This window comes from Ictalurus punctatus, chromosome 28 (assembly GCF_001660625.3).
Source record: "Ictalurus punctatus breed USDA103 chromosome 28, Coco_2.0, whole genome shotgun sequence".
Classification (NCBI taxonomy): domain Eukaryota; kingdom Metazoa; phylum Chordata; class Actinopteri; order Siluriformes; family Ictaluridae; genus Ictalurus; species Ictalurus punctatus.
This window is the reverse complement of record NC_030443.2, coordinates 2,876,867-2,901,255: the sequence shown is the minus strand read 5'-3', so window position 1 is coordinate 2,901,255 and position 24,389 is coordinate 2,876,867. Positions and strand designations below refer to the sequence as shown.

The 24,389-nt window shown below is 37.1% G+C and overlaps 2 protein-coding genes across 32 annotated transcripts in view; one reads left to right on the top strand and one right to left on the bottom strand.

Annotated features, from left to right (window-relative positions):
* The window catches only part of LOC108261615 (uncharacterized), a 110,186-nt gene extending 89,599 nt beyond the window's left edge, over positions 1-20,587 (bottom strand). For 15 of the 30 annotated variants that reach the window (XM_053676916.1, XM_053676918.1, XM_053676915.1 and 12 more), the window contains exons 1-2: positions 2,307-2,382; positions 336-472 (exon numbers count right to left, since the gene is read on the bottom strand). In XM_053676916.1, the coding sequence (XP_053532891.1) occupies positions 336-435 (100 nt within the window). In that variant the 5' untranslated portion in view covers positions 436-472; positions 2,307-2,382. Of the gene's footprint in view, positions 1-335; positions 473-1,857; positions 2,075-2,306; positions 2,383-3,963; positions 4,100-10,050; positions 10,096-10,259; positions 10,303-11,179; positions 11,216-11,350; positions 11,542-11,790; positions 12,031-13,042; positions 13,086-13,962; positions 13,999-14,133; positions 14,325-14,575; positions 14,837-15,296; positions 15,340-16,240; positions 16,277-16,410; positions 16,602-16,848; positions 17,089-17,298; positions 17,333-17,482; positions 17,569-17,867; positions 17,902-18,036; positions 18,231-19,000; positions 19,178-19,807 lie in introns of those variants that run through there. The other 15 variants (XM_053676903.1, XM_053676902.1, XM_053676901.1 and 12 more) reach the window with 11 other exon arrangements.
* On the top strand, positions 3,561-24,193 carry znhit1 (zinc finger, HIT-type containing 1). Of its 2 annotated transcripts, none has more exons than XM_053676928.1 (5): positions 3,561-3,681; positions 4,022-4,192; positions 21,768-21,847; positions 22,468-22,637; positions 23,314-24,193. In XM_053676928.1, the coding sequence occupies exons 1-5, from the start codon at positions 3,660-3,662 to the stop codon at positions 23,333-23,335; spliced, it is 465 nt and encodes a 154-aa protein (XP_053532903.1). In that variant the 5' UTR covers positions 3,561-3,659; the 3' UTR covers positions 23,336-24,193. The 2 variants fall into 2 exon arrangements, with proteins under 2 accessions (XP_053532903.1, XP_017315250.1); XM_017459761.3 differs by lacking the exons at positions 3,561-3,681; positions 4,022-4,192 and adding exons at positions 20,590-20,689; positions 21,062-21,232.
* Positions 24,194-24,389: the final 196 nt, after the last annotated feature.

The window sequence follows — 24,389 nt, the reverse complement described above, 5'->3', positions numbered from 1 at the left end:
CAAAAATTATATATACAGATCTGAAGTCAACCTAGAATTCACACTTGTTTACATATATTTAATCCACAATCCAACTCTGTACACCAGTGAGAGACTGAGTGCTTTAAAGAGTACAGTACTTAACTTAAAGTACTTTTGGTTACTTTAAGTTACTGGATGGGTTAGTTAAGCAAAGTTGAAGCATGTTAAATATATATATTTTTTTAAAAAAAAAAGAAATTATCAATATTTCCAGAAGGTTCCGGTCATAAATATGGTGGCATGGTCATTCAGTGACATCACATGAAACAGTCCAATATTCAATAAAACAGAGAGCTGGTTATAAAGCGTTATACCTGGTACTATTGCATCTTTTCTGCAGTCGTACAGCATTCCCAGTTGAAAGGGTCTCCCCAGAGCTGCTGTTTCTATTATATCTTCTCCCACAGTAGCCATGTCCTAAGGTGCTGACTTTGTTTGGAGTAAAATCAACCTTTCAAAATGACAAATTTGTAAGAATTGCAGGTATGAAATAAGATAATGAAAAAAACAAAAATATGTGAAATGTGGTGTATATTTTCAGCCTGATAAATAAACATATTTAATTTTTTCTTTTTTCTTTTTTTTAGGTGAGTGCACAGGGGCGTTAGAGGAACTGTTAATCATCCGGGGCTGAGCCCATCTTCCATCAAAAAACTTTTTAAAATGTACTTCAAAATAGTCTGTCTCCATACATTCTTCCCTTTCTTTTTGGCTATCTAACACAAGACTAAGCTAATTTGGTGTCGCTATCCAAGGGGAGGCACAACTAACTTTTATATATATATATATATATATATATATATATATATATATATATATATATATATATATATAAAGTAAAAAATTCATTATGGTTTTTCCATGAAGTCTGTTTGTTGAAATAGTCCACTGTTCACCAAAGGAGACCCGAGTGCAAAACTGCATGTGGTAATTGCAGTCCCAAGGCCATAGTAGCAACCGTAGTCCCAACAACCACAGTGTATACGATGCATGAAACAATGTGCGGCATCGATGGAATTTAAGACTAGACGGAGGTGGGAATAGCAGAGTTCCAGTTGTCTGGAATGCAGCATAAGTGTGCTCGAGAACAGAACGGCCATTGCTTTTTTCAGACAAAAAATTGGATTCATCATCCAACTTATCACTGTTTGTACGACTACCAGTCCAATAAAATATCAAACTTTTTCGCTACCTAGCTCGAGACTAGGCTAGTTTGGTGTCGCTAGCCAAGGAGAGGTACAACTCAGCAATCACTATATGGGTTTAGCTGCTACAGAGCCATGCAAAGTACATTATCTGTCCTTATGCTCTGCTCATATCATGTTCATGTAACTTGGAACTTGTATAGACATTTACACAACTTATTTTCCTGCTCAGCATTAGAGGATGTTAGTGTTTCAGTTTAAACCCCTAAATAAATAAATAAACAGGCAATATTGCTAATGGTTTGCCACAGTGGCAGGCAACCAAACAGAACTGATTTCCGGGTAAATGAGTTAACCAATGATATTTCAGGAAACAGTCAGGCCAGTCGGGCCCACCCACTTCTGACAAAAAGAAGTTCGCCCGAGCAGAGGGTGGAGATTTTTCCACGCACACGGATCTTTAAAACGAGAACACGACTTCTCCCCTTTTCGCGCATGAATATAGCATGAATGCTATTTTCATCTTGTGCTCGTAATTTACTGCGCGCGCGAACATCAATAACACGCTCAGGTTTTTGGCACGGATTTGCTGCTATACTCCTGCAAGCGGCATCTCTGGCCAATCGGTTGTTTCTGTTATTCTGAAATGTCTGAGCCAAATTCTGTCATTGAAATGATTTGGTAGAATTACCTCCCAGAACGTTCTCCACGATTATGTTCCCAAATATCAAGCATCCACCTCCAATCACAAGATAGCATGAGGTTTCTGATAGGGTTTCATCTGCGCGCTCTGAAGCACAAGTCATTTAGTCTATTATATTAGAACAAAAGAGACATAGTGGCTTCCACAGTTTCAACAAGTTCCATTGGTATTGATACTTTTGCGCATTTCCCCTGAAGTTTCAGAAACAACCATGTCTGTGTGTGTTGCCAGTTTAGTTTTTTGTTTTGTTTTTTTGTCATACAACAATTTGGGACAATTCTTTTTTATACTGCCCCCCCACACACACATTAGCGGTTATTCAGTCTTAATATTAACCTAATCCCTGAAAATATGTAATGGTATATGAGACAAAATACAATATTAAACAGTTTTTATTACTTTGTACCAGAATGAAAAGAAATGATCACCGTACTTACAGTGGCCCGTTGTTCAAACTGTGCAATAACACACACAACTTTCACTTTCATTCTGAGTCACACCTATGTCTGTGTTCTCGTTTTAACCCTCTCACTGCCAGACATCATACAGTACGTTTACATGGACAACAATAATCTGATATTAACCTGATTAAGACGATACTCTGATTAAGAAACTAGCATGTAAATAGAGATTATTGATGACCCTAATGCGACTAAAGTCATACTCGAAGTAAACACAAATGGAATTAAGACGTGTGGAGTATTCCTGTTTTAGTCGCATTATCGACATTCATTACAGACATGTGCACACCTTAATCACACTATTAACATCACGTGGGAGTTTTTGCCACGACAGGACATGTACACACAAGACAGCGCTCAACCGTTTGACGGCAAACGAGAGCACAATTGCGTCCAAAACCACATACTTACCTGCTACAGTATACAGTAGATGAAATACACATTTTACAGCTACTATATAGTAGGTAAGTACGCGGTTTCGGACGCAGTTGTGCTCTCGTTTGCCATCAAACGGTTGAGCGGTGCCTTCAAGAAGTCGTCTATTTGCACGTACAGCATGACACCTAAATAACTGCACTTGAAGCTTCCATAAAATTAAAAATGAAACACCCAAAACTGCATATGGTACCTTAACGAAGACCAACTGTATATTGACACGTGAAATTCTGGAGGGACGTCGGGGCGTGGGGACGTAATGACGTGTGCTGTTAATCGATCTAATTCTATAACATGTAAAACGAACATGAAAGGAGTATTCTAAAAGCAACTCGTAAACACCTTAATCACAATATTGTCTTATTCAGAATAAGGTCAATAATTAGATTATTGTTGTCCGTGTAAACGTAGTGAGTCAGTGCGTTTACAGGGACAACAATAATCCACTCTTAACCCGATTAAGATCATACTCTAATTAAGAAACTACCATGTAAACAGCAATTTTTAATTTCCTTAATCTAATTAAGGTCATAATCGAATTAAGCTCTAATCGAATAAAGACAGGTGGAGTACTCCTGTTTTAGTCGCATTATGGACGTGTATTACAGACATGTAAAGACCTTAATCACATTGTGAATGTCGTGTGAGTGTTTTCACCGCATTTTGCGACAGGACACGATCACACACGGCAGTTTTACGTTTTACGGCAAACAAGAGAGTTCGGCTGAAGATGTTGAATCCTACAAAAAAAAGATTGTTTCTTTCCTTCAACTTCAGCGTTTATCCTGAGACATTAAATCAGGTTAGGGAACTATTCAGAATACAATCGCGGTGGCTTTTACGAAACGAATCTGATTTGTCCTCTTCGGGTCGCTGTAGCGAGAGTTCTGGAAAATGGCGGAAAAGAAAATAGCAGGTAGGTGTGTCGATGTTCTGTGTGTTTGTTTATTCTGCCCAGCTACTGTTTATAACATGGCTTCTATATTCGTATAAATGGTTGTTAGCTAGCTAGGTAAAGTAATCTTTAAACTGTAGCGCACCTGTTGTTGTTTTTGCTAATAATAATAATAATAATAATGCTAATCCGTTAGCCAGATTGTTTAGTCGGTACTATTGAACCCGGGTTTTAAACGCTAGCTGAATCATCTCACTAATTTAACAACAAAATTAAATGTTTTATCGATGTACATGACTTTACCTTTATGTTAAAACAACAACAACTCCTCTTGCTGTAACTGATGTTTGTGTTCCCTCAGTGCGTTTTCAGGACCCGAGCCAGCGGCGCGTGCTGGATGTAGCGACTCGGCAGCGGAGGCTCACGCGGCAGCTCGAGGCGCTCGAGAAGGACAACTTCCAGGTCGACCCGCACGCGAGCCTCCCGCCGCCGGTGAAGCGCCTGCCGCATTTCGACGAGAGTGACGAACCCGGTACAGACGCGTTCACACTGCTCCGGTTCTGCCTCTTAATATGATTATAAAAACACGTTCCCAGCGCGTGCTTCCGGTTTTACAGTTTTATGCCTTTTCGCGCGTGATCCTGACCTACAGCTCATGTTGGAGTAGGGCTGTTGCGGTTTCTTATGATAACCTAGTCTTAAAAAATATCACGGTTTTACGGTATCGTGGTAAAGATGATTTAAAAACTCCGTATCGTACACAAAGTTTCTAGTGGAACAGAGCGTTCTGGACCAAATTCCTTCGTAAGAGTGCTTCTGATTTAAAAAAAAATCAGTAATGATGTGATAATACAAACACTGATGTGTCGTCAAAACATAATAAACTTGGCTAGTTTTTGGCTCTTACTTGATCATCTAAATCAGGGGTGGGCAAACTTTTTGAATCGCGGGCCACAATGGGTTCTAAAATTTGACCGAGGGGCCGGGCCAGGAACAGACAGATGGAGTGTTTGTGTGAACTAATGTAAATGACATGTAAAAGGCATTACATCAAAGGATTTGGCCTTTAACAGGTAGCAAAGCATGAATATGCAAGGCTCATTGTACCAATTGTTTTCCAAATGCATTAATTTCATAACACATTCAAGTCTAGTAGATATTTGTCTATGTCATCATCCACTTCTGCTCTAGCAGTGTGTTTACTTAGGAGTTCACTCAGGGCATTTATATCTGATTTACCTCCACGGATTCCTCGCAGGACGGACCCTAGTTTTGTCATGAAATCTCACTTGTACTCAAAAGAGACTTTCTGAAAATCCTGAACTTGCTTGTGAAATGTGCTGAAGGATTTTGCCACTGTATCTTGCAACAGGTCACCACATTTCATCTCCATGATATTTAAAGCCTCGATTACTGACTCCACAGCTCTAATGAGATCACGAGTGATGTTTCTTTGAAGTTTGGCTGCTCTTGAGTTCAGTTTGACCAGAGGGAAAAGCCACACTTTAACTGGAACTGCATGTTCTCCGTTCTGTACAAGCATCTTTGGAAGATCAGTGTAAACCATCACAGCATCTTCAAAGGTTGATGGATTCGAGGGCAACATGAAATCACCATAAAATGTACAACAAAATTTTTCCACTGTAGCCTTCTCATTTTCATTCGGGTCTAGTTCTACCTGTGCCTCAGCAGAAGAAAGCATCTGCAGTTTATCAAGGGCAATCTTAAGTTCTCCCTGTAAATTCATTTTATCCTCAGATAAATTCACCTCTCTATCAAACACAAAGTAGGCATCTGCTCCGTATAGCACTGCTGTATCCACGTGTGTTGCTACATCATGATCAAACACACTACAGTGATCCAATTTTCCTTGTGTCGAGTGATTCATGTTCAGCTGCTCGAACTTGGTGTTAACTCTGTAGTGCAGCGTCAACCTCTCTTGTCTGAAGTTGTAACTGCAAACTCGGTGTTAATTTGAGAGCTAACATGAACAAACAGGAGTACCCGATCTCCAGGCTGAAACTCGCGAGGCTGTGCTGGACGGTTGTACACTCGTTTCTGTTCCTCCTGGGTGGCTCTCATATGTTCCTGGACAATTGGGACATTGACCCTAGGTGTGTGTGAGTATGAGTGTGAGTATGTGTGGTGCCTTTGTAATGAGGTAGCACCCCATTCAATGTTTATTCTTGCACTGTGCCCAGTGTTTTCAGAGAATACTCTGGATCCACTGAGATAGTCATCTTCACTTTTGTTTTGTTTTATTTCTATAGTGACACGTCTAAATTTACAGTCGAAAAAAGTCTCTGATAAATTTTCAAAAACGTCTTCACATTTGCCTCTCTTTTTGTTTGTTTTAATTTACAACTAGACTATATTAGGCCACTTCTCATGACCTGAGGAGGGTGTCGGTATAGTCACCACTGGAAAAATTCATTTATATAGTCATAACCACATGCTAGATATCTACAAAATCAGATTTATTTCTGTATGTAAATTACAATATTTCAAAGATTTTAACTGCTTATATGAAACATTGTAGTATTGACAACAAATCATATGCATGGCTACAGGCACGAATCGATGATTTAACCTCTGATTATAAAGGCAGACTTGCCGGTCAAATACCACCTGTACGTTCTAAACGGGACCTGCTTGGAAATATAGCAGGCCTCTTTGGCTCAGTTAATTCCATAGCCTACACCTACAAGATAAACAGTCAATCTCAGTTTTCAACATGGTTGTCTAACCACTGGTTTCCAACACATCACAAATATCATGAAAGCGGTCAGATCCGAGGCGCAGGCGCTTCTACTGATCCGTCATGCATTGTTCAATCAGACCCGTACCATCGAGCGTGACTTCGCCTGCAGATGATATTCATAAGATTTGTTTTCCTGTGTAAGGCACCAAGGTATGTTCTAAATTATCTTATGGAAATTTTAGATCTGTGCAGGTGGCTTGCATCAGATAAAATGAAAGACATTAATTATTCTGGATTGCTATCCACTGTCATTATGTATACTGGTGACGAATGTTCCAGATGCTTTGGATTCTTTGCCACTTTCCCGTTAATCCACACAGAGCAAGTCTTTCCAAACTCCACTACTAAACGCCCTATTGGCGTGGTGGTGAAAGATCAGGTAGTAAAATGGGATCACCTTACTGGATACATGACCATAAAGGGTACTGAGACCTTGTTTACCTGTCGCACTTGTTGTCATGAAACACATAACTATGTTGTCTGTACATGTAACACATTACGACCTTTTTCTCCCAATGACACTAAGCTCATAAATGTTCAGTCACTGCATGGCCATTCTGCTGCAACCCAGGTGTCACATACCCAAGGTGTTGCACATCTTTATATATTCAACTCTGTATTCATCTGTACATACATTGAGGTGTCTATAGTGTACATATTACCATCATTATTTTTGTACTACTCTAATTCTTATTTTTCTAGTGTGTGTGTGTGTGTGTGTGTGTGTGTGTGTGTGTGTGTGTGTGTGTGTATATATAAAATATTAGGTACTTTATTTCAATTCTATTCCTATTTAATGTGTATTCTGTGCTATCTGTTTTTTTGTATAATTTAGCTGCTGTAACGAGGGAATTTCCCCAGTGTGGGATCAATAAATATGTTATCTTATCTTACCCAGTTGTGTGTCGTCAGTGAAATGAATTCCTTCACCTATGGAGGACTGACCTGTCCTGCCAATCACTCCTTTTACTTGGAGGTAACAGAGGATTTTTCTATGGGTCAGATCACATTCTGGGAAGGATACCATTGGACACTGAATTTTCTTGGTTGGTTGACACATTTTACGAGTACAGTACACAAGTTGTAGTGGAAAGAATGGTTTTGCAGACGGAATATCACCTTTCCCAGGCCCAGATAGAGACAAATCTGGCCAAAAGGACTACACAAATCCTCTCCAGTTCACCTACACACTCAGAATTATATGTCTATACATGGTGGGACTGTATATTTAGGGGATGTGCAATTGGCAGTGCCCTCATTTCCCTTCACACTGTTCCAGAGCTGCTGCCTCAGAGACCTCAAACACACCTTTTGGTGGACCCAAAAAGCATCTGGGTATTTAGTGGAGAGCTGGCCAAGAGTCATGGAATCTGTAGACAGATCTCCCACACGATCACTGTGTGTAGTTTTCCTCTACTAGGTATGCAAGTGTTGTCTCTCTTATGTTGTATTATGTTTTGGATTTGATTGGAATGTAATGTTGCATGTAATTCTTTCTTATTATCATCAATAGTAGTGTTTGAATTTGGATGTTTTCATACCTGGTTCAATAAATTGTTTATATTCTGAATTATTTTGAAATTATTGTCTCTAGTAAATTACGGTAAGGCCTTGTTACAGCAAATCTGCGACCAGGTATGTACAGGCTAACAATTTGGCATTAAGTTAAGTGTACTTGGGAGTGTACAGGCTCAATAGGAAATATCCGTTTAGGACAACATAAAGTCGATCGACCCAGTCTGAATAAGATGAAGTCTAAACCTCTGATTACTCTAATATTCTAGCTAACATGTACATAGGAAACCATGGCATGATTATATAAGGCTAATTCTACTCCGATATTATTGGTCTGTCTGTAGATTTTAGTGGTCATGACTTGTGACTAGAGATAACGTTACTATAAGTGTGTTACACTATCTAAGGGGACTAATAAAGTACTATTTAGGAAAGGGTAAGCATGGGACGGTCGTCTAAGTAGTATTAGTCAATTACCTCTGGCTAATGACCAAGACTGGCGAGTTTGTGACCATGAGATCTGCGCATACGACCGGCGTGGGACTCGACCCGGAATCCGAATGATTTAAAATATAGAATAAATTAGAATTAATCAAGTATAGAAGATCAAAAGTATCAAAATATGAATAACTAAGAAATAAATACATCATCAAGGTTTTTACAATTGGAGTCAGATGTAATTTAAGAGCGAGTCAAATAGAATTGGAATGACGAATTTAAATATATTCACATAGCTACAAAAAGACAGGAACGTGTGGGAATCCTTCTACCATGTCATTTTAGCCAGACTGCCCCTGTACCTTTAACTCATACACACTTCATACACACTTTTCCCCAGTTTCAACAACTTGCATTGGTATTGAGACTTTGGATGGAAACGGTGCTTTACTCGCAACTGTTTAATGCGATATTCCACACGAGATTCTTCCACAGGAGATGAGTAGGTGAGATTCTCCGTCTGTTTTTTTTTAACATGGTGTGATAATCTTCCATTTTCACACCACGGTATACCCTGAAACCGGTATACCACTGCAGCCCTACTTGGACCTCGTATAGGCATTTACACACCTTGTTTTCCTGACTCAGCGTGAGATGTTCATGTTTCAGTTTCAACCAATTTACTACATAATTAACCTAGAGGAAATGTTATGTTTGTACAGTTGTGTTTCAGTTCCTCCTGTCTTGTACAGAGTCTTATGAACAAATTGTTTAATCTTTCACATTCCTCCTGTTTCACAGTTTACTGTACCACAAGTTATAGCTGCTATACAGCTGCTTTTTCACAATAGACATGGATACAAATTATGACCTGTTGTTCCTTAATTAATAAAACATTGTCAGTGATGGCCAGTTGTTGTGGTATAGGAGAAATAAACACTTCCAGATGTGCTGGTATAGGAAAATAATCAACTTTGGAGTGATAATAGTAACTCCGGTCCCCATGAGGCTGCAACAGACCGCCTGTCATTAATATAGCAACACAGAGCTACAGGGTTTTATTCCTTATATATTTATTATTAAGTCATAATGCATATAATATTATTAAATCATGATATACTGCTTATTGTAATTATTCCTTATTTCATTGTATTTTATCATAAAGTCCATTACAGTGTCCACTGATCATAAGCAAGATTGAAGATAGTTGTAGGAAGAAGAGAGACAGCCACAGATAAATGCGCGGTATGGAGAAAATAATAATTACTGAGCAGTATTCAGAACATTAAGTCATAATGCAGGCAGTAAGCGTTTTACATAATTTCACATCATTAAATCAAGCTTGAAACGTAATACATTTGTTTCTAAATATTTTCTTATTGCACTGCCGATTCATTAAATCTGTGTGTAGTAGAGCGCTGGTCAGAGATCCTTCAGGGTCGGGGAGATGGTCCAGGCAGGACATGTCCTTCTCTGGATTCATCATCGTGTTTTCTTTTTTCTATACTCATTTACATGAAGAGAAATAAAGCAACTGTCACATCTAAAGCTTATGATTAATTTGTTGTCATTTTGATCTTTTGGTTATTATTACATTTGTGTGATAACTATCATCCTGTTTTTTTTATATTTACTCAGAGTATTATCAGGTAAGTAGTTTAAAAAATGTCACATACTGTCAGGTTGGTTGAACCGATCCATCCAACTGGAGACTTGTCTTTCTGAAAAAAATCAACATTCATAGTCATATTAAAATGTTATGTATTTATGTTTGTCAGTAGTTTTCAGAAAATAAAGGATTCAGATGTTTTTCCCTGGCATAATGCTCCTGATTCCCAAGTTAATAGAACATATCTTAAATGAATTAATATCTTGTCATACTCACTGGTTCTGTCAAAGAATTCTTTCATTTCAGTTTTTTTATCATCCTGCAAACACACACACACACAATCCACAGCTACAAAGGGTTGAACTCTGAACCTAAGGTACAGAACAACGAACAAACAGAAACACCAAGCAAACCACCAACAGCAGCAGTATTTCAAGGTGATTTCTACATATTTCTAAAATCAGTCTGTTTTTTTAAAGTCACTGATGTAAATCTCTTTTTTGGGAGAATTCCACATAGCGAATGACCTCGGGAAGTTTCCTACAGAAATCCTTTTCCTGTGTTGAATGCTGTTTGTTACAGAGTCTTTAAGGTGATATGTTGATCATATTTAATAAGGTGTGGCCATGAATTAACATACAAGTTAAGTTTATAAATGAATCTATGAGGTTCTCATCTATCTATTCTCATTATTTCTCATTCATATATTTGTGACCATAAAATACTTGTAGCTACTATTGTATTTTAATGTAGGTGAACATAAGAGAGCTCAGATGAATTGACCAAATATGGCCACAGGAAAATAAGCATGGAGATGTCTGATAATATTACACTTCTTATAGCTATACTGGAGATACTAGTGTTGCATCTCCGGCGAATTCTCACATACAATAAACAGGATTCTGTTCCTGTTCACACCAAATAAGACCATGTGCTGAGTATGGCATTCCACAATATATTAAGTCATGAACACAAACTGTAATAATAATAATAATAATAATAATAATAATAATAATAATAATAATTATTATTATTATTATTATTATTATTATTATTACTATTATTATTATTATTCATGGCCAGTAGATAGTTAATAATGGCCTGAAAGTACACATTTGTGCCCACACCTTACTAAAAAAAAATTAACATCAACTTCGAGGCTCCAGAGTGTTTTAAAAGGTTTCCAACTTACTTACATTAGGCATAATTTCTTTCTTTGTCTTTGGAAATATCTGTTTATCAGAAGAAAAAAGAATAATAATTATATCAGTAAATACTAGAGGGTACCTCATCAAGTGCAACAGTGGAAGGAAAGCTGGGAGATGTTCTGAAAATTTGAGAAATTGAACTCGGAAAAGCAAACGTACCTGAGCAATCCACTCTGAAACGGAGTTAAAGCCCTCATTATTCCTTCTGCATCGCAGTAATCCCTGATCTTCATGGAACAGACAGTCGACTGTGATCATATTCTCTTTCTTTACAGCTCTGCTGCTGTCTGGTACAACACACTCCGGATCAAACGTGTGATGAAGCACCACCAGAACTGCAGGTTTGTTACCTTTTCATGGAGATGTTTGAGAATGAGTTTAATGGATTCATCATTTCTGCATCATTAAACCAGTCACTGAACATTTACTTGAACTCAGAATTGATCCTTCACTAGCACAGAACCTTAAACACTGAGGTGTTACTAAATTTTTTAAAAAAAAACATCTGTAAAATAGGCTACAGTTCAACAGAGCTATACTTGCTTGATCCCACATATATGTTCAATAACAGAACTTTATTGGAATAATAAGTGTTTTACCTGGTAGGGTATTAAGATTCTTCACTGCTGCTTCAATGTCAATTCCAGCTCGTGAAACAATAGTGCAGAAAACCAGAATGAAATCACTCTCATCCACCTTCTGCACCTTCTGCAGACCTGGTATTACTTCCTGAAGTTTCCTCTCTATGCCCACTTCATGCCCTAATGTCTTTCCAGTTATTAGAGTGGAGTGTTTGAGAACAGGTTGCTCCAACATCTTTTTAGCTGTATGGTATTGATCTAACGGAAATAAGTTGCAGAGTGCAGAAAAACACCAAATGATTGAACTTATAATGGGAGTAACACCTTTATGATGAATGAGGCCTTTTGTGTCCCACTGATATTACATTTATAAATATGTGGTTAAAGGGTAAAAAAATTAATATGGATAAAGTGTCTTTCTCACCGGCCTGTGTGCATGTTTCAGATAAGTCACTTAAAACATTAATAAAACATAGAAACCAACTTTTCCTTTAAATATAAACATTAAAATACTCCACAAATCGTATTAGTTTATTATTAATGTATCAATCTGTAGAACATCTGATTCCTGAAACACCCTTTTCCATCGCAGGTTATGAAGAAATGCACATTTTAGATCTACTGCATTCACTCAACCCTGTCACCCGAACACATTCACCCCTATGAAATATTTGGAATATTCAACAAGTTACATGTTCAACAGGAAGTTGTGAAATCTGAGTTTTCTTAAGAGTTTGGGAAAAAGAAAAATGCTGTCTCTGTCTTTTTTCTTTATTTCTAGTGAATGCTTGCAAATATGCTGAAACCTTCACAACAATCTTAAAGTAATAACCCCACCTGCACCCAAAATAAATAAAATAAATAAATAAATAATCTGCAGTACCTAGTCACGATTTCCCCTCGTGCTAGCACTGGAGCACACAGCGCGCTCCGAAGAGCAAGAAATAAAGCAACTGTCACGTCTAAAGCTTATGTTTAATTTGTTGTCTTTTTGATCTTTTGGTTATTATTATATTTGTGTGATAACTATCATCCTGGGTTTTTATATTTACTCAGAGTATTATCAGGTAAGTAGTTTAAAAAAGTCACATACTGTCAGGTTTCTATCTGAAAAAATCAACATTCATAATCATATTAAAATGTTATGTATTTATGTTTGTCAGTAGTTTTCAGAAAATAAAGGATTCAGATGTTTTTCCCTGGCATAATGCTCCTGATTCTCAGATTAATAGAATATATCTTAGATGAATTAATATCTTGTCATACTCACTGGATCTGTCAGTGTTTTCATTCTTTTCAGTTTTTTTATCAACCTGCAAACACACACACGCACAATCCACAGCTACAAAGGGTTGAACTCTGAACCTAAGGTACAGAACAACGAACAAACAGAAACACCAAGCAAACCACCAACAGCGGCGGTATTTCAAGGTGATTTCTACATATTTCTAAAATCAGTCTGTTTTTTTAAAGTCACTGATGTAAATCTCTTTTTTGTGAGAATTCCACATAGCGAATGACCTCGGGAAGTTTCCAACAGAAATCCTTTTCCTGTGTTGAATGCTGTTTGTTACAGAGTCTTTAAGGTGATATGTTGATCATATTTAATAAGGTGTGGCCATGAATTAACATACAAGTTAAGTTTATAAATGAATCTATGAGGTTCTCATCTATCTATTCTCATTATTTCTCATTCATATATTTGTGACCATAAAATACTTGTAGCTACTATTGTATTTTAATGTAGGTGAACATAAGAGAGCTCAGATGAATTGACCAAATATGGCCACAGGAAAATAAGCATGGAGATGTCTGATAATATTACACTTCTTATAGCTATACTGGAGATACTAGTGTTGCATCTCCGGCGAATTCTCACATACAATAAACAGGATTCTGTTCCTGTTCACACCAAATAAGACCATGTGCTGAGTATGGCATTCCACAATATATTAAGTCATGAACACAAACTGTAATAATAATAATAATAATAATAATAATAATAATAATAATAATAATAATTATTATTATTATTATTATTATTATTATTACTATTATTATTATTATTCATGGCCAATAGATAGTTAATAATGGCCTGAAAGTACACATTTGTGCCCACACCTTACTAAAAAAAAATTAACATCAACTTCGAGGCTCCAGAGTGTTTTAAAAGGTTTCCAACTTACTTACATTAGACATAATTTCTTTCTTTGTCTTTGGAAATACCTGTTTATCAGAAGAAAAAAGAATAATCATTATATCAGTAAATACTAGAGGGTACCTCATCAAGTGCAACAGTGGAAGGAAAGCTGGGAGATGTTCTGAAAATTTGAGAAATTGAACTCTGAAAAGCAAACGTACCTGAGCAATCCACTCTGAAACGGAGTTAAAGCCCTCATTATTCCTTCTGCATTGCAGTAATCCCTGATCTTCATGGAACAGACAGTCGACTGTGATCGTATCGTCTCTCTTTACAGCTCTGCTGCTGTCTGGTACAACACACTCCGGATCAAACGTGTGATGAAGCACCACCAGAAGTGCAGGTTTGTTACCTTTTCATGGAGATGTTTGAGAATGAGTTTAATGGATTCATCATTTCTGCATCATTAAACCAGTCACTGAACTTTTACTTGAACTCAGAATTGATCCTTCACTAGCACAGAACCTTAAGAATTGAGGTGTTACTAATTATTATTATTTTTTAAACATCTGTAAAATAGTCTACTGTTCAACAGAGCTATACTTGCTTGATCCCACATATATGTCCAATAACAGAACTTTATTGGAATAATAAGTGTTTTACCTGCTAGAGTATTAAGATTCTTCACTGCTGCTTCAATGTCAGTTCCAGCTCGTGAAACAATAGGGCAGAAAACCAGAATGAAATCACTCTCATCCACCTTCTGCACCTTCTGCAGACCTGGTATTACTTCCTGAAGTTTCCTCTCTATGCCCACTGCATGTCCAAATCTGTTTCCAGTTATTAGAGTGGAGTGTTTGAGAACAGGTTGCTTCCACATCTTTTTAGCTGTATGGTCTTGATCTAACGGAAATAAGTTGCAGAGTGCACAGAAACACCAAATGATTGAACTTATAATGGGAGTAACACCTTTATGATGAATGAGGCCTTTTGTGTCCCACTGATATTACATTTATAAATATGTGGTTAAAGGGTAAAAAAATTAATATGGATAAAGTGTCTTTCTCACCGGCCTGTGTGCATGTTTCAGATAAGTAACATAAGACGTTAATAAAACATAGAAAATCACTTTTCCTTTAAATATAAACATTAAAATACTCCACAAATCGTATTAGTTTATTATTAATGTATCAATCTGTAGAACATCTGATTCCTGAAACACCCTTTTCCATCGCAGGTTATGAAGAAATGCACATTTTAGATCTACTGCATTCACTCAGCCCTGTCACCCAAACACATTCAGATGTTTTTCAATGGCATAATGCTCCTGATTCCCAGGTTAATAGAACATATCTTAAATGAATTAATATCTTGTCATACTCACTGGATCTGTCCCATTGTTTATTCTTTTCAGTTTTTTTATCAACCTGCAAACACACACACACACAATCCACAGCTACAAAGGGTTGAACTCTGAACCTAAGGTACAGAACAACGAACAAAAAAAAACACCAAGCAAACCACCAACAGCAGCAGAATTTCAAGGTGATTTCTACATATTTCTAAAATCAGTCTGTTTTTTAAAAGTCACTGATGTAAATCTCTTTTTTGTGAGAATTCCACATAGGGAGTGACCTCGGGAAGTTTCCTACAGAAATCCTTTTCCTGTGTTGAATGCTGTTTGTTACAGAGTCTTTAAGGTGATATGTTGATCATATTTAATAAGGTGTGGCCATGAATTAACATACAAGTTAAGTTTATAAATGAATCTATGAGGTTCTCATCTATCTATTCTCATTATTTCTCATTCATATATTTGTGACCATAAAATACTCGTGGCTACTATTGTATTTTAATGCAGGTGAACATAAGAGAGCTCAGATGAATTGACCAAATATGGCCACAGGAAAATAAGCATGGAGATGTCTGATAATATTACACTTCTTATAGCTATACTGGAGATACTAGTGTTGCATCTCCAGCGAATTCTCACATACAATAAACAGGATTTTGTTCCTGTTCACACCAAATAAGACCATGTGCTGAGTATGGCATTCCACAATATATTAAGTCATGAACACAAATTGTAATAATAATAATAATAATAATAATAATAATAATAATAATAATAATAATAACAATAATAATAATAATAATAATAATTATTATTATTATTATTATTATTATTACTATTATTATTATTATTCATGGCCAATAGATAGTTAATAATGGCCTGAAAGTACACATTTGTGCCCACACCTTACTAAAAAAAAATTAACATCAACTTCGATGCTCCAGAGTGTTTTAAAAGGTTTCCAACTTACTTACATTAGACATAATTTCTTTCTTTGTCTTTGGAAATATCTGTTTATCAGAAGAAAAAAGAATAATAATTATATCAGTAAATACTAGAGGGTACCTCATCAAGTGCAACAGTGAAGGAAAGCTGGGAGATGTTCTGAAAATTTGAGAAATTGAACTCTGAAAAGCAAACGTACCTGAGCAATCCACTCTGAAACGGAGTTAAAGCCCTCATTATTCCTTCTGCATTGCAGGAATCCCTGATCTTCATGGAACAGACAGTCGACTGTGATCGTATCGTCTCTCTTTACAGCTCTGCTGCTGTCTGGTACAACACACTCCGGATCAAACGTGTGATGAAGCACCACCAGAACTGCAGGTTTGTCACCTTTTCATGGAGACGTTTGAGAATGAGTTTAATGGATTCATCATTTCTGCATCATTAAACCAGTCACTGAACATTTACTTGAACTCAGAATTAATCCTTCACTAGCACAGAACCTTAAGCACTGAGGTGTTACTAAATTTTTTTTTAAAACATCTGTAAAATAGTCTACTGTTCAACAGAGCTATACTTGCTTGATCCCACATATATGTTCAATAACAGAACTTCATTGGAATAATAAGTGTTTTACCTGCTAGGGTATTAAGATTCTTCACTGCTGCTTCAATGTCAGTTCCAGCTCGTGAAACAATAGGGCAGAAAACCAGAATGAAATCACTCTCATCCACCTTCTGCACCTTCTGCAGACCTGGTATTACTTCCTGAAGTTTCCTCTCTATGCCCACTGCATGTCCAAATCTGTTTCCAGTTATTAGAGTGGAGTGTTTGAGAACAGGTTGCTCCAACATCTTTTTAGCTGTATGGTCTTGAGCTAATGAAAATGAGGTGCAGAGAAACACCAAATGATTGAACTTATAATGGAAGGAACACCTTTATGATGAATGAGGCCTTTTGTGTCCCACTGATATTACATTTATTAATATGTGGGTAAAGGGTAAAAAAAAATATTAAAGACAGATAAAGTGTCTTTCTCACCGGCCTGTGTGCATGTTTCAGGTAAGTAAATTAAAACACTACTTACTTGGATGTTTTCTTGGTGGCTCGTTCAAAATGCCCTGTAAAATATATTTAAAATATATAGATTTAAAAGCTCACCCTATTGAATTTTATTGTACTACAAACCAATTAATGTCTACTGCACTGGTAATCAAAATCAATCTACAGAGTCACCTTTAGAAAAAAAAGAAAAGAAACAAAAACCTCACATCATGTCCTAATGTGTTTTCAACCACCAGGGGGAAGTATTTTAGAAGAGCATGATTCGACATCTGGTTAACTGTATGGTCCTGATCTAAAGAAAAATAAAACACAGAGGGCAGAAAAACACCAAACGACCAGTCAACATAACATAATACAGTATAAGTGATTCCTGGGACTATTTTATCTGTATTGCATGATTCAGGCTAATTATTCAACATTAAAAAAAAAAAAAAAGCCACTAGTATTTCAAGAGGCTAATAACTCGAGTTGCAAGAGTTTTGTTTAGTTTTTTTTTTTTTTTTAATAATTCATTAAATTAACCAATTAAATAATTAATTATGTGGTGGTATTACATTGTATATAAAAACTGGCTGTAATAATGTGACTTACTTGGACTTTTACTTGGTGTTCTTTCCGAAATGGCCTGTAGAATATATTATTAGAACATTTTCAGCTGTTTTTGAGAGTTAAAATGTAAAGATTACCCTATTTAATTTTGTTGCACAACATAAAAATCAGCAGAATTTTAGAAAGAAAAAGAAAGAAAGAAAATCCTCACCTCAGGATAACACCAGTTTATAACTTGGGACAGTGCTTTATCATTTTGAGAACATTGCAGTAATTCCTGATCTTCATGGAACAGACAGTCGACTGTGATCGTATCGTCTCTCTTTACAGCTCTGCTGCTGTCTGGTACAACACACTCCGGATCAAACGTGTGATGAATCACCACCAGAACTGCAGGTTTGTTACCTTTTCATGGAGACGTTTGAGAATGAGTTTAATGGATTCATCATTTCTGCATCATTAAACCAGTCACTGAACATTTATTTAAACTCACAACTTATCAGTCACTAGCACAAAAACTTAAGTACTAAGGTGCTGTTATTTAATTTGGATTAAAAAGAAAAACTGGAAAAATACAAGGTCCCAATCTCAGATTTTCACCTGGAATTGATCTGATTAGAGGATATGATGTAAGCTTTAGTGATTTTACGAAAGAGAAAGTGAAACTTGTTTCACATATTCTATACTTTCATTTTTGACAAATATACATTGTAAGAAAAAAAAAACCCCTTGGCAGTATTCAGAATGAAGAAAAAAGTTGTTATGCCTTATTTTCCTGCCTAATTTTTCTCTCTTATAATTTATGCATTTTCCTGGCACTAATGTAAGTAAGCTCCCTGCCTCAATATGTTCTCTGAAAAGTAAATAAATTGCATGAAATGGAATTAAATTACGAGATTTTTGAAATGTAAATAACTTACATTAAATATCAATTAAAATTTTTATTTAATAAGAATGTAAATAGATTGAATGTAAAAAAGAAAGAGTCCATCGAAAAGACATTGGATTCTTGCAAACATGCTGAAACCTTTAGTCTTTAAAACCCGTGTTCTACACATATAGCACAACTAAAAATAAAAACTCTGATTTACTCAAGAGCTGATATGTGGTGTTTAGTCCATAGAACTATACTTACTTGATCCCACACTGACTCATTGAAATACTGAGTGTTTTACCTGGTAGGGTATTAAGATTCTTCACTGCTTCTTCAATGTCAGTTCCAGCTCGTGAAACAACAGGACAGAAAACCAGAATGAAATCACTCTCCTCCACCTTCTGCACCTTCTGCAGACCTGGTATTACTTCCTGAAGTTTCCTCTCTATGCCCACATCATGTGCAAATGTGGTTTCAGCTGTAAGAGGGAAGTGTTTTAGAACAGGGGTTCCCAAACCTTTCCAGGGCAAGGCCCCACAAATGGCATTAACATTAGACCGAGGCCCCCCTTTTGCAAGATGTCTTTAAAACACATTAAAAATACAGACTTCTGAATATATCCCCTTTTTTTTATTATTAATAATTACATTATCAATACATCTTTACATTACATTAGGAATTGATTGTGTGTGTGGTTGTCTGAGAGTGAGAATTTATTTTTCACACCAAATTGTTGAGACCCCCCCTGGCGGCCCCCACTTTGAAAACCACTGTTTCAACATCTGAATAGCTGTATGCTCATGAGCTATATATGTTAAACAACAGAAATTGGTCCTTCGCAACAACCTTAACTTAAACTGAAGATGTAGCCTGAGATGGATTTACACACTTTAAATGAATTGCTGTCTTATTCACTGTTGAAAAAGGTTTTAAAAATACAAGGGCTAAATGTCACCCCAATCATTTGGGTTTTGTTTTTGTTTTTTTTTATATTTGAAAGGACTACCATCAGAAAACCAAATGACAAATTTTCACAGGAGAAAAATTAAAAACAGAACTTAAAATACCAGAACACAATTACTTTAAAAAGAAACATGATATAACATACCCATTGTCTGATCATTACCATTCTGGCCTGCTGTCGCCATATTCTTTAGTGACAAAAAAAAACAAATATTAAAATGGGAATATTCCTAAATAAGCGAAAATCACGAGATTTGCTGTACGAGCTTCAGATGTTATTTGTCGATAAAGATCTTGCTTTCACTTTTGCTTCTGGAGCTGAATGTCCACTTATTTGCGCAGTGTCGTAATGACACTGGCATTACCGCCCCCTGGCGGCCAACTGCGTTTTCCACATACAGAATTCATGACAAACCTGTTTCATGGGCTGTTCTTACACTTCACTCACCTCATTAAACTGACAATACAATATGGCGGATGTGCATTTGAGTTATAAAAGATATACGAGGTCATTCTTGGTCCTTAGCAAGACTTTTTTGTATTATTTAAACGCAACACATATAAAGATATATATCCTGTCCTGAATATTGTCATATATATTGTGTGTATATTAAAGTTACAAACAGCAAAAAAAGGGGATGACGGAGATAAAATTATGACAAGATACAAGGATGACAGAGATATAATCATTAACAAACTAAAACATGCATAACTGTATAAAGCATTTGTGTTAGATCAGTATATATCATTTACCAAAAAGAAACAAAAAACATTGTGTACTCAATATCCAGATCGTCTATATAAGAAGTAACATATTGCATCACATAACTTAAAGATTCGGATGTTGAATCCTACAAAAAAAACGTTGTTACTTTCCTTCAACCTCAGCGTTTATCCTGAGACTTTAAATCAGGTTAGGGAACTATTCAGAATACAATCGCGGTGGCTTTTACGAAACGCATCTGATTTGTCCTCTTCGGCTTGCCGTAGCGAGAGTTCTGGAAAATGGCGGAGAAGAAAATAGCAGGTAGGTGTGTAGATGTTCTGTGTGTTTGTTTATTCTGTACAGCTACTGTTGATAACATGGCTTCTATATTCTGTATAAATGGTTGTTAGCTAGCTAGGTAAAATAATCTTTAAACTGTAGCGCACTTGTTTTTTTTTTTTGCTAATAATAATAATAATAATAATAATAATAATAATAATGCTAATCCGTTAGCCAGATAGTTTAGTCAGTACTAATGAACCCGGGTTTTAAACGCTAGCTGAATCATCTCACTAATTTAACAACAAAATTAAATGTTTTATCGATGTACATGACTTTACGTTTATGTTAAAACAACAACAACAACAACAACAACAACTCCTCTTGCTGTAACTGATGTTTGTGTTCCCTCAGTGCGTTCTCAGGACCCGAGCCAGCGGCGCGTGCTGGATGTAGCGACTCGGCAGCGGAGGCTCACGCGGCAGCTCGAGGCGCTCGAGAAGGACAACTTCCAGGACGACCCGCACGCGAGCCTCCCGCCGCCGGTGAAGCGCCTGCCGCATTTCGACGAGAGTGATGAACCCGGTACAGACGCGTTCACACTGCTCCGGTTCTGCCTCTTAATATGATTATAAAAACACGTTCCCAGCGCGTGCTTCCGTTTTTACAGTTTTATGCCTTTTCGCACGTGAACCTGTCCTACAGCTCATGTTGGAGTAGGGCTGTTGCGGTTTCTTATGATAACCTAGTCTTAAAAAATATCACGGTTTTACGGTATCATGGTAAAGGTGATTTAAAAACTCCGTATCGTACACAAAGTTTCCAGTGGAACAGAGCGTTCTGGACCAAATTCCTTCATAAGAGTGCTTCTGGGCTTATGATAAAAATCAGTAATGATGTGATAATACAAACACTGATGTGTCGTCAAAACATTTTGAAGTTCCAAGAGTGTAAACGAGCTCTTTCGCCATGCGTCTCCTGACTCAGACTGGAGATGCTCGCAGAGACTTACAGACATATTCCTATATACGTTCACACGTGAGATCTCGTAGTAGATGATTTGTGCCTTTACGCCTTTTCTTTAGCGTGACACGTCTGTGTTTTTGTCGTCACTCGTAAGGAAAACGGAGGAAGAAGACCAGAGGTGATCATTTCAAGCAGCGTTTCCGGAAAAACTTCCAGGCCCTGCTCGAGGAGGAGGTGAGGCATTGAACACAAACTCCGCCCTGTGTATGGAATAGTGTTTACGCCCAAATCCGACAGAGCCGATGATGATCAAGCAAATAATTAAGCTGGAATAGGTTTGGAACTGAATTCTGGAGGAAGTAATATCACCTTATTTATTTACTATTTTAGGTTTGTGTAAAGTTGAGGTGCTAAAGTATGTTTTAGGCAGAAAAATAAACTTGGGCAGTTTTTGGCCATCCAAATAAATTAAAAAAAAGCACTCTCTGAAAGAGAAAGAAAGACAGACCAGAGGGGTCATTTGAGCAGTTAAAGAACGGAAAGAAAGAACGACATGAGTGAAGGAACCAACGCAAAAATCAATGAAGGCAAGTGAGAAAGGCAGAAAGCGACAAAGAAAGGAAAGCTGGGAACGAGGAAATGAAAGAAAAGAAGAAGTGATTGACGGATGGAAGAAAAAAAATGTATGGGTGAAAAAAAATCAGAAATTAAGACCGCTTTGAATGAACGCATGCACGTATAGAAGGGAATGATTAAGGAAAGGGATTACAGATGAGCTGTAGCAGATGATTTTAAATTTTTTTGGTTTTAAATATGAGTGAGGTTTTAATTCTCTCCCATTTTCCTCTGTCCAGGAGTTGAGTGTGAGCGAGGGTCCGAACTACCTGACTGCGTGCGCCGAGCCGTCGAAGCTCCCTCAGCGTCACTTCTGCGCCGTGTGCGGCTTCCCCTCCAACTACACCTGTGTGTCCTGTGGCGCGCGCTACTGCTGCGTACGCTGCTTAGCGACACATCACGAGACCAGGTAACGCACACGAGGTCACCGTGTATGAAACGGATCACATCGGCGATCAGAAACATTAGAGGTCGCTACGACGTTTTGTTCCCAGCATTATAACCATGCTGCTTGTGCAAGACTCGCAGAACAAGATTCTTTCAAGATTTTTTTTAGACAGATGCACTTAAGCCTAGAAATGTAGGCCTGTTTTCAGACTAATATATTGCCATGCTACCATGTTATTAATATTAATATTACCACTGTGAGGGCTAGCAGGTGGAACGTCTACATGAACTCGCCCTTCAAGAATAAGATCTGATTTATACCATTCATTTAAACCATACCAGGACTTCTACCATCATTTTAAACCTTATTTAAACCACTAGTTGGAACAATAACCATTTTTTTTAAATATAGTGCAAATTTATATTTTTAATCACATTGTCTTTGTCCAAAATATCAAGATTTGTCAATATTTAATACAACAAGCTCTTTACACTTCCATACTATATATAGATTTTACACTGGGTGAAGCATAAAAAAAATGGACGCCTACTTCACATTTATGTTTTGCCATAAATTTGCAGTTTGTGAGTGCCAGTCAAAGTTCTAACGATCTGCCACATTGTCACACTCTCTGGTTCTCCAGGCTGCACCTTGACACGTATTCTCCTTTGTCTTCTTTTTTTTTTCGGTTTATCAGATGTCTGAAGTGGACCGTATGATCCTGCACACGATGAGTGAAAACCCACTTCACCCTGGATCGCCTTCGAATTAAAACTGTGTGTTGGGCTACAGTCCTGCTGGACTGAGAACCCTGGATTTTTTTTTTGCGTCTTCGTGTATAACTACGGCCTGAGGAGAAACCGGGTTCCTCGCTGCAGTGTGGGATGAACTACTTAGCCCGATGACACTACAGCGCTAGCAAGAAAGTTTGCAAAATAATCATGGTTCAAGAAAAAAACAAACAACGACGAAACAATCATTTCAAATGCTGCCGTTGACGTCCGTGGTGTTTTAGAAAAGCCATGCAGCTGGACTGCAGCTTCACAGGATGAGATTTTCTCCAATTGATCATTATACTCGCAAGATACAGAGATAAACCTTTTGTCTAACAAAGCAGGGCTATATTAGCTCGCCTGGACGTTTGTTTTGCAATATATTTGTCGTAATGGTATTTTGCGCTTCAGTTAAATTCTCCTCGCGGTGTCACGTTCCATCCGACAGCATCGACTCCACTGTGATGGAACTCCTGAAGAGAAGTGTGTTTCATACGCCACCGAATGATCTTCTAACGAATAACCATCAGTCTTTTCCTTAGGCACGCAGGTATGTAGGTATTAGGCTAGCTCTAGGCCAGTTAGAGTAAACCTTTTGCTTCAGACTTTGTCTTATTGCTTACTGATGCTGGAATATCTCACATGTAAAGAAATACTGTAAAGGGATGCTTGTTAGTATTCTCATAACATTACACCCTTTTACAGGCAAGACAAATGTGACGACTTTGGAAAGAAAATCCTGAATTTGACCACAAAATGAGACAGTATTTTTATTTATTTATGTTTTTTTTTTTTTTTTTTTTTTTTATAAAGATAAGTACTTCTTCACCAGTACTTCTTTATAAGTACTTTTTTTACCAACCAAAAAGACCATAATCCAAGCTTATTCTTTTCTGCTGGCGCACAAATCTGTTGGTGTTATTGTGGTAAGTGCCCCAGTGAGCCTACCACATTAATAAGATCATTTATTCGTTTATTTTGTGTAAATCATAGAAGTTAC